Source organism: Helicoverpa armigera, chromosome 18, assembly GCF_030705265.1.
Source record: "Helicoverpa armigera isolate CAAS_96S chromosome 18, ASM3070526v1, whole genome shotgun sequence".
In the NCBI taxonomy this organism is placed as follows: domain Eukaryota; kingdom Metazoa; phylum Arthropoda; class Insecta; order Lepidoptera; family Noctuidae; genus Helicoverpa; species Helicoverpa armigera.
In genome coordinates this window covers 1,789,900-1,800,919 of record NC_087137.1, presented here as the reverse complement: position 1 = coordinate 1,800,919, position 11,020 = coordinate 1,789,900, and the positions used below count along the sequence as shown (strand labels likewise).

At 38.5% G+C, this 11,020-nt stretch overlaps 3 protein-coding genes across 3 annotated transcripts; 2 read left to right on the top strand and 1 right to left on the bottom strand.

The window, feature by feature from the left end:
• Nucleotides 1-327: 327 nt before the first annotated feature.
• Nucleotides 328-6,222, top strand: LOC110373210 (organic cation transporter protein). The gene is made up of 7 exons (XM_021330403.3): nt 328-811; nt 1,854-2,049; nt 2,991-3,091; nt 3,907-4,058; nt 4,320-4,946; nt 5,532-5,713; nt 5,971-6,222. The coding sequence occupies exons 1-7, from the start codon at nt 642-644 to the stop codon at nt 6,181-6,183; spliced, it is 1,641 nt and encodes a 546-aa protein (XP_021186078.3). The 5' UTR covers nt 328-641; the 3' UTR covers nt 6,184-6,222.
• A 999-nt stretch (nt 6,223-7,221) lies between these two features.
• On the top strand, nt 7,222-7,842 carry LOC135118125 (uncharacterized). The gene has a single exon (XM_064039256.1). The coding sequence runs from the start codon at nt 7,222-7,224 to the stop codon at nt 7,840-7,842; it is 621 nt and encodes a 206-aa protein (XP_063895326.1).
• A 604-nt stretch (nt 7,843-8,446) lies between these two features.
• LOC110373211 (glutathione S-transferase 2) lies at nt 8,447-10,819 on the bottom strand. Its single transcript, XM_021330404.3, has 5 exons — nt 10,740-10,819; nt 10,251-10,387; nt 9,674-9,841; nt 9,164-9,306; nt 8,447-8,856 (listed from the first exon to the last, which is right to left on the bottom strand). Exons 2-5 carry the CDS (start codon nt 10,381-10,383, stop codon nt 8,680-8,682), a joined length of 621 nt encoding a protein of 206 aa, XP_021186079.3. The 5' UTR covers nt 10,384-10,387; nt 10,740-10,819; the 3' UTR covers nt 8,447-8,679.
• Between the last annotated feature and the right edge of the window lie 201 nt (nt 10,820-11,020).

Sequence of the window (11,020 nt, the reverse complement as noted above, 5' to 3'; positions counted from 1 at the left end):
CTACATTCGACCCGCGGTTTCATCCGCATCCTGTGAGAACTACTTTCCATCCTTGGACCTAAATCTAACCTAAAAGTTGCCTATTTTACATATTCAGTGCTTACATGTTGGCCTATAGGTAGGTATAGGTTTTAACTATGTTAGCTACTGCCAAGACTGTTTATAAAAGTTCATGTGAACAAACAGTAGCAAAAGCTTCGTAAATCGTAGGTACGTCCCATATGTCTTTCTGACGTACACACAGACAAACTATACATAGTTATTATATATTGAAGCTGTAGCTAATCACACTCTGATGTAAGATGTAATGATAGTGTATCATTCATTGTTCTTAGTTGTGTACATTCGTACGTGATAATTCCTTTATTATATAGCTAGGCAGTGCGTAAAATGTGTCACTTAGTATTTCATTCAAATTAATAGATGTAGTTTTATAAGAAAACTTTTTTTTAATAAGTAGTTGATTATTAATCATACAAAATAGTTGAAAATGTAAATAAACATGAAGAAATAATTTAGGCAATAATTCTTAACGACGAATCGCGGTTTTGAAGAAAGTTTCAAAGTACAAATTCCCTAATTACCCTAACATCCAGTTTTTTTATTTACTTCAATTAAAAATACATAGTATAAATTTTAAAATGGCGGATAAAAAGAGTGAAAATAATAAGAAAATATGTGAAATATCAAACTTGACGGAAACTTTTGGACGATATCAAATAATTCAGTACACTCTGATTTGTTTACCGGCTGTATTCGTCACCATGATCAATATTAATTATATATTCGTTGCTGGAGATATTAATTATAGGTATGTATTAGTAATAAGTTGTATGGATATTTTTATTTACTTTAACTTTATGAACAAAAGTGCGAAAATATACCTACTAAGTCGGACTTGCAGCATTTGGTGTACCTACTACTTACCAATCGGGAAAAGAAACTATAATAGATCTACTACTTATTAATGATATAAAACCTAAAAGTTCGATTGATTGTTTGCTTTCGAAGGCGCTAATCTCAAGTCATGCTGGACCGATATGGAAAATTACTTCCCTATCAGTGAAATAAGTTTCATTGGTGTAAGAAAGGCTTTATCACACCAATAAAATATCAACAAATGTATAGGATCATAGACTTATTAATAATAAAATATTTAAGTATATTTACGATACATAAAAAAAACAAGGAGGAACATTGAGGAAAACTTAATTTGTGCTAAGAAAGTAGGTTATTCTTGAGTATTGAGTATTGAAGGCAAACTGTAATTTTTAAAGAATATTTTCTGAGTGCCTTTTTATGTCAAGGAGAAGGGGGTCTAGGTACATTAACCCGTTAAGTGTCATACACCAGAGACAATTGATTTCTATTGCTTTAAATACCGCGGCATCCGAGAGGTTACAGTCACCACATGCTGTGAATATATGGCCTTGTGTTACATGATTGTTTGTGTTAAGAAACATACAGGCAAACAGTTTACGAATGTTCCGCAAAATAGTACTATCTACCTAGGTACTCTACTTACTGAGTACTGAAAACTGGTGGTGTAAACCTGAAAAATCTTAAGGTTTTTGTAAACCTGAAAAATCATAGGTGCACATTATTGTAGGATCCACATTATTTATAAAAAATAAAAAAAATATTTATTAACGCTTCTTCACATCTTTAATTAGGTAGGTGCTTATTTAGTAGGTACTAATTTAACGTATTTACGTGGGATGAAAAATCAGTCCGATAATATCTATGCAGGTACATCGCAAACATTTGCAAACGTCTAAACACAAGTACCTAAGTAGAAAGCAAAATTGCCTGGTTAACCAAATGGTGCAACTCATTATATGTTTTCTTCACAGATGTCGTGTACCTCAATGCGAAACTGAAAATTCAACGAGCCTCTACCCATCATGGTGGCCGAATACAACCATAGACAGATGCACAGCCCCAGTTCTGAAGCCCGGCACAACCGTCTGTGCAAACGACAGCTTTACGGATGAAGTGGAAACGTGCACGGAATTTATTTACGAGTCTGACAATACTATTGTTGCTGCGGTTAGTATATATTTTTTAGTTTAAAATGGTACGAGCTGAATTTAGATGTCAAACTCAAACAAACTTAAACTCAAATTTATGATGAGATGAAGACTACTTTCAGGTGCCTAAACTGTTTTGACGAATTTTTTTCCTGTAGGTAATCGCTGGCATACCGCGAAAAATGGTGTTGAGACATGCCTTTTTCTATATGACGTCATTTTGCAGTAGTATGTACTTGCTTACTACGGATTACAATAAGTAATCCATCTGTTGTATTGCGAGTTGAGATTGAATTTTAACATTACCTTCATACAAATTACGTCCAATCTCTAATCGAAAAATAATAGATGGATCAATGAATCGTGTGTTTTATTTTTAAACGTTTATAGCATTTGCCACTATTGTGCTAACGACGCCTTAAATGGAAGGATTTGTTTTGAACACTACACTCTACTCGCTACTCGCGAAGTTTGAATAAAAATTTGCCTTAACAGTTTTATATATGGTCCATAGTACACTAGTTAAATATGTAAATGGTCTCGATTTCAACAAGTTTCAACTGGATAGAACTGACTCAAACTCACCAAACGACAAACAAACTGGCTCGAATTTTCACTGACAATAAGGAAAATACCTGATATGGGGTGTTATAATTTTGTTTATTCTATAACTTAGAAGTACCAAGAAATGTAAATATGTACATAGTTTCTGTTTTAACATTGCAAAAAGTTATATAGGTATTACCTATAACATCTGGAGGTAAAATACCTATCCACTGAAATCGACAGGTTTAATAGTTAGAATTGCTTTTTCAGCAAGACTACAAGTAAATATACTTAGTAGTTTTAGTTTGAAAATATAGTGTACATATTCAAGTTTGATATTGCTGAAAACAAACTGTTACCTTCTTAGTAAATATTGCTTCGTGACTGAACTGAGTGTCCGTTTGACATTTCTAGCTGGACCTGGCATGCCAGCCGTGGAAGATCAACCTGATCGGCACCGTCCACAGCACCGGCATGCTGGTCTCCATGGTCGTGTCAGGATGGATGTCAGACAAGTGAGCATATTACTGATTACTCCTGTAGAAAATGACGCCCATTTTGAAGGATCGTCAAAGGAAACTATCCCTTTTACCTGACTGCCAAGATGGTTTATCTTTTTTTATTTGATGATTGCTTTCCGTGTTATAATAATAATACACAGCTTGAAAATGATATATGCAAATAGTTGAAAATGATACATAGCTTACGAAGCTCATGAGGTCAATACAGACAGAATTGTGTTGCTGGGGAGTTTGTTCCACCACTTCTTCTTCCCAGCAAAAACACATAGGAAGTGGTGAAGGGCGGGCGTTTTGGGGGCTGTCTTTTGTATTGACGTTCGAAAAGTGCTGATTTTCAGCCTACTTTGAACTAATGACTTTTGATTTTGATTTTTAAGCTTAAAGCCCAGTGCTGGCTAAGTAGTACCAAAATATCAGCCAGTTCCCGCCTACCGTCTCGGTCTTGGGCAGCCAATTAATTGCCTTAATTGCTCTTAATATGCAATGTAAGATTTTAATAGGCTCGTATGGATCAATAGGCCTTTTCAGAAGTAGGTCGAGGACTATATTTATTTATACTATGTAGACTATATTATGATAGCAATAGATTCAACTCAGAAAATAAATCAGAAAAGTTGAGTGCCCTTATGTGATAATGATACATTGTTGGACGGAAATAATTTTGTTGTAAAGACGCTAGCATTTCAAGCTACTACAATATCTTATACTTAAATAGATTTTCAACTTTATTCATACAAAAAATAAGGTTCAATGTTGATTGGGGAAGTTTAATATATTGCAGTGACATTGAATATACTTATGTCTTTCAGGTTCGGTCGTAAGCCGACGCTTCTATTCTGTGTGATCGGTGGTAGCATCGGCCACATCAAGACCTTCGCGACCACCTACTACGTGTACGTTGTCATCGAGTTCCTGGAGGCAGCCGTCACTGGCGGCTCCTATGCTGCTGCTATGGTCATTTGTTAGTATATCCTCGTCATCATCAACTAAAACATAGTATATTAAAAAAACTTAATCTTAAATTTTTTTGCGAACCGCCCGGCTTCGCTCGGGTGCAATGTTGATATAAAACCTTCTCTTCAATCACTCTATCTAGTAAAACAAGTCTCATCAAAATCCGTTGAGTAGTTTTAAAGATTTAAGCATACATAGGGGTTTAAGGGACACAGAAAGCGACTTTGTCTTTTACTATGTAGTGATATAAATTTTCTCTTGATTCCAGTACTAGAAATAGCCAGCTCGAAGTACCGACTGCTGTCAGGAGTTCTCTTCTCATATGCGATCTATATCGGCGAGTGCTTGTTCGCTTGCATCGCCATGTTCGTGCCTTACTGGAAGACCCTCATCCGCATCATAAACGGTCCCCTCATCTTCTTCATCACCTACATTTTCCTCGTCTACGAGAGCCCTAGATGGCAAATTGTAAGCGGCAGAATAGATAAGGCGAAAAAAACCATGAAACGCATTGCAAAAACTAATAATATAAACATAAATTATGAAGAATTAGAAGCTATGACAGACGTTGAATTGAAAGAAAAGTTTGATATCAATGAAGTTCAGGTTAAAGAGGGATACGGAGAGATATTTAAGTCTAAAGTGATACTGATGAGACTGCTAGTGGCGGCATCTTGTCGGTTCACATCGAGTTTTGTATACTACGGCCTGATGATAAACTCTGTATGGCTGCCGGGAGATAAGTACGTGAACTTTTTGCTGTCGACCGTGATGTCGTTTCCAGGGGAAGTGATATCTTTGTACCTGATGAACAAGATTGGGAGAAAGGTGCCTTTGATGGCTGGATATATCGTGTGCAGCGTAGTGTGTATTGTCTCGGCGTTGGTTCCGGATCGTAAGTATTGGATACGATATTTTTACACCCAGTCTTTACAAATAAACGACATGTTTTTTTTTTTTCAAATTTTTAAATATTTTTGGACCAGCCTCCTTCCAAATGTCGAATTCAAACTGACACCTGTACAATTAAAAAAAGTCGTGGTGGCCTAGTGGGTAAAGGACCAACCTCTCAAGTACGAGGGCGCGGGTTCGATCCCAGGTCAGGCAAGTACCAATGCAACTTTTCTAAGTTTGTATGTACTTTCTAAGTATATCTTAGACATCATTGGCTGTGTTTCGGATGGCACGTTAAACTGTAGGTCCCGGCTGTCATTGAACATCCTTGGCAGTCGTTACGGATAGTCAGAAGCCAGTAAGTCTGACACCAGTCTAGCCAGGGGTATCGGGTTGCCCGGGTAACTGGGTTGAGGAGGTCAGATAGGCAGTCGCTTCTTGTAAAGCACTGGTACTCAGCTGAATCCGGTTAGACTGGAAGCCGACCCCAACATGATTGGGAAAAGGCTCGGAGGATGATGACCTGTACAATTAGACTTCTTCACATCTTTAGCATTTTGTAAACCTAATTAAATCTGTTTTCTAGAATACGAGTGGGCCAAAATCACCCTGTTCCTGATGTCCAGGGTGATCATAGCTGCGTGTTTCACGGGAGCCATAACTTATGCCATGGAGTTGTTCCCCACGAGTGTGCGAGGGACCCTGCTGGGACTCGGCGCTGTAGCTTCCAGGATCGGAGGCATGCTGGCTCCACTCTCCCCTATCTTGGTAATACCTCACTAAGTTTCTAGTTTGTTACCGTCATCATTATTAACTTCTTGTATACCGCTAACTATAGAACAATAGTAATCAATTTGTGTTATACCTATACTCGTACTAAGAGTAAAGGTCTTGTTAAAAAGTCGTTTCAAAAGTGCTAAAACAGTTTTTGGTCGTAATTTAGCAGATTTCTCTGTAATCCAGTATTAGTTATATCTCTGACCAATATTTACTTACCCATTTTCAAAAACTTTTTTTATTTTCAGAATACGGTATCGACGGCCTTACCACTAACATTTTTCGGCGTTGCTACTGCAGTCACAGGCGCACTGCTCTGCTTAACCCCTGAGACCAAGGGAATGCCTCTCTTTGATACCATCAAGCAAGTGGAAGAAAGTGACAGAGTGAGAACAGTCAGACAAGAAGAGAAGAGAGAAAATAAGAATTCCTCTAGGGAGACTGTTGATAGTAATATTTAAGTTAAGTTAGCTTTAATAATAAATGGCTGAATAAGAATACAGTTTTATTTTATTTATATGTATTATAATAATGAGTTAAAAAAATAAAAGAAAATTAAAGCATAATCATAGGCTAGCGCCATCTGTCTTCATTATCAGGAACGATTTGAGAAGCAGATGTTTTCTAAGCTTTAAGACATTGTAATGTCGCTATAATAACCGAGATGTCGCTTACATAAATGTTCATATATCTATCAAAAATGTGTTTGTCTGTCAGGCTTTCACTTTTGTGATAGCTAAAATAAACTTTGGAAAATCCGTACATGTATACGTCCTAGGGTTATATCAACCTCAGAATGCGGTAGTCGGATGAAATACAGTATATTAGTACCTATAATCTCCTTGTACAATAATTAATCGTTGGGTATATGAACGATAGCCAAAATAATTGCTAATACAAAAGAAGCCAAAAAACGCAACAACTTTTTTATGAGTAAACCAATGGACCAAAGGCATCATAATCAGATCACTAAGGCATAAATACTGCATAGGCTGGAAATAGGAAGTCGGAAAGCCGACCCCGACTTAGTTGGAAAAAGAGTGGACTCTTCATTAGAATATTCTAACTGGGAAACTAAAAGGTATATCTAAATAATCAAATTTGTATAACGAATGGCCTAGCAATACACTATCTCCATATCAAGATTACGTAATTGTTATACAGGTAAACAGGTGTAGCTGCAATACATACATGCGCGCGCCGCAACAGCGGGCGCCCCACTGAAGTCTCGCGCGCCAAGCTACCCATATTTATAACGTTTCGTTCGAGCGCTCTCATTGGCTAGCACGGATCGCGATAGATTCGCGCCCTATACTACGAAATCATTGTAATAGCATTTAAATAGGCAGGCATTTTAGTAAAATATATTCATTCTTACCTCAACTGTGGAGTTTAATTTATCTACACCTATCTGCGCTACAGTGGTGACCCCGACGTGATTTCGCCTGCCTAACCAGTGTTGTCTAACTACTCCATACCGAACCCTGAAGACTGCACTTATGGCTCGCTTAGAAAGTGCTAACAACTGGATTGCCGAGCTACCTACTGTGCTAATGGGTCTACGAGCCGCCGTGCGCACTGATACCGGCACCAGCGCCGCGCAGCTCACTTTCGGCCAAGCATTGCGCTTACCCGGCGATTTCATATCACCATCACCGGCAGCGAAGGCAATGGATTATAGCTTCGTCGATCACCTTCATGACGTGATCACGAGGTTAACGCCTACATTTAGGCCACATTCAAGCAATCGTGGCATGTTCGTGCACAATGACTTGACAACATGTAGTCACGTGCTGCTACGCGACGACGCCGTCCGCAAACCGCTGCAGCAGCCGTACAAGGGCCCGTACAAGGTCATTGATCGCAATGAGAAGTACTTCACCGTCCAGCTACCGGGAAGATCCAGCACCATCTCGATCGACCGGCTAAAACCGGCGTACACGCTCAACATCGATGAAGATAACCCGCCTGCACCCGCTCCAGCTCCACCGGCATCAGACGTCGCCACCAGCCGATCTCCGAGTCCTTCTACGAGCAACGACGCCACTGCTACACGTCGCACGAGATCGGGCCGAGCCGTGAAGTTGCCGGTACGCTTCGCTAGGGGGGGAGTACTGTAGCTGCAATACATACATGCGCGCGCCGCAACAGCGGGCGCCCCACTGAAGTCTCGCGCGCCAAGCTACCCATATTTATAACGTTTCGTTCGAGCGCTCTCATTGGCTAGCACGGATCGCGATAGATTCGCGCCCTATACTACGAAATCATTGTAATAGCATTTAAATAGGCAGGCATTTTAGTAAAATATATTCATTCTTACCTCAACTGTGGAGTTTAATTTATCTACACCTATCTGCGCTACACAGGTAAATACCCGTGTAAAAAATATCTTATCTTCAAGTGGTTTCAGTAACCTTATCTGAAGTACTTATGTCATCTGTTTACGCCATTTGTGCCCTGCGTCCAAGCAGGTTTGATAACTAACTGCAGATTTCAATAAGCAAACTATCTGTGGTTTTGCAATTAAAGATTGTAATTTGACAATATAGAGCTAATGTCTTCCAGTCTCTAATCGTAACTGAACTGCAATCTTCATAATATTATGAAACAATACCTAAAAAGGACATTTTTAATAAAACAGCTAAAGATTTTATTCATAGTGTTTATTGGTGCATTAATAAAGCTTTTATGTGACTTTTCACACTCCATTTAAATGCATAACACGAATAAAATTAATACTTGCTTTGCTTACAAAAATATTTCTTAAACTTAACCTTAATAAATCTTTTTTTATGTTTTAAACATAACACACACAGGTATCACGCTAGTATTGTGTTTAACACAGTGGAAGTTAACAAATTCATATTCACAAACTCACAAAATAATAAATAAGTTCTTAACTAATTGCTACAGTTTTGTTCGAGAGATATTAATACATTACACTCTTTAGATTCTCTCTAGTAATTAAAATCAGGTTTTGGAATAGCATCAGTAAACGCCTTGACTTTGGGAAGAGAGTACACGGTGTCAACGACCTGCTTGAAGGCAGGGTACTTCTTCTCAAGGTCGGGCATCCGCAGCATCGTCTTCAGGTAGCCGAAGATACCAGCGAAGAAGAAATCGGCCCATGTCAACTGAAAACAAAATTAATAATAAACATTTATGTACCTACTAACTGGCTTCCGTTTGTTGTTCTTGTTAAGAGGGAACTCCTTGCCACAAATGGATTAAAAGTAGCCTGTATATTATACTGGTATTTCAGCTGCAATACCGCCAAGTTACATAAAAATCCATCAAGAACTTTTTGCGTGAAAGATATACCTACGAATGACACTATGGTAAGTTTGACTTTTCAGGAAGTTTAACGCTCGCTACCAATATTCCATCTATCTATACTTTTGCTAAGAATTCGACATTACTTGAGGCCGTAAGAAAACCTACCTTGCCCAGAGCTAGATGACCGTTGTTCTTGGTGATGATAGAGTTGAATCTCTCCAGGTATGTTGGGAAGACCTCTTTCATTCGCTCAGCGTATTTCGCTTCCTTGACAGCCTCGTCTGCCTCGTAATGCACTTCGGAAAGTTCTGGAAAGAATAACGATACACACATTAGTATTTTGAAAGTCAGAATAGTAGACAGGCGTTTTTAGTAATGGATCGGGACGAGATTAATTTAGGGCGGTTGTTATTGATACAATCCTTTGTTTGTGAAGTTTCGTCAAGAGGATCGCATCCAGTAGCTGCCTTAATTACACCATTGACATCGAAGTATATCTAAGATAATAACTTCGAAGTAAAATCTAAAGTTTTAAAGGTGTTTAAATCTGAAGGTAAAAACCGAACAGGAACTTTTCTGAAAACCATGATAATAATGCGTGCCATAATTGTATATGCAAAGGAATGCTATACAATTCCTCGGATTTTAGAGGCACTGGTTAGAAAAGGTACTCACTGACACGTAGCTCCATGATATAGTCAACCATCTGGTCGATCTCCAGTGCATCCTCGAGGGTGTCTCCAGCCAGCCCGTGCTTGTGGCCGAAGTACCGCGAGATGGCCACGCTCTGTGCGTACTGCTGGCCATCAATATCCAGGGTCGGGAGAGCTCCGAATAAAGTTTCTGTAAGTCAAATGTTTAGGTTTGAGTGAAAGAAAAATTGAGGTACTTGTCAAAAATATGAGAAAATGAATTTTCTTTTTTGATGGTTTGAGCTCTTCCTAAGTTATCTGAAAGTACTAGATCGATTGGAAAAAATATTTCGCTATTGGGAGGCTAACTACCCTTGTAAAATACTAGATACAATTTTTTTATCCTGGGACAGGAAGTTCGCCCGGGAAGCGGGTGAATGCGCGAGGAACAACTCACACAACAGGCAGTTTCAAATAAACGGACAATAAAACACCCCAAAAAGGAAGTAAGCAAATATAAAAAAGTTAATCATTCTAGTATATTTTCACTTAAGTAACATTATCCTGAACATAAACCCAACATCAGAACAAAATCAACAAAATATTCTAAGAATACTCACTAGGCTTCAACTCAGGCCACTCTTGGAAGGAGACCCGGCGGTCTTCAAACTCCTCACCGCCGTATGCCATCAGCAGGCGAGAGGACTCCGCCACACCCTTCCCGTTGAAGTAGGTTATCACGTATTTAGGCATGATCCTGCAAACACAACAGAATATTTGTTTACTGGTGTCTGGCCCAGTAGTGGTATTTTGTGCTTATTTTTATCTTGCGAAATCGATGAAACTAACTTTTTGTTATAACACTAGCTTCAATATTGAGAATTAAAGTTAAATTAAAAAATCAAATGAAATGAAATTCGATAAAAATCAACCGTCAGTCACTAACTTTCTGTTACTACCTACCTAATATATTTATCAAATCAAATATAATTGAGAAAACCAAATAAGTTTAGTAAAAAACACACATTTCCGAATTAATAATTAATCAACAACAACAATAAAACAAATCAGCAACTTCAACGAAAAATATCAATTTAAAAAATACATACGTTTTGTATTATCTAGTTCGTCCCACACACGAGTTGTATCGGCAACAGTCTTGAACGTAATAGCAGCGTTTTACCTGAAATAAAACGCATATTAAATACTTACCTTATTTGAAGCTTACTAGTTTGAGATAGGCACCTACATGTTTTCCGCTTTTATCTCCGTCCTTTTCTACCCCATATCTTGCATCTCTCTCGCACATCGACCAGTTTCACTCCCCACCAGGCAGGAGGCGACGAGTGTTCTCGGCGGCCACAGTTCGTCATTGAGTCGAAAACACCAG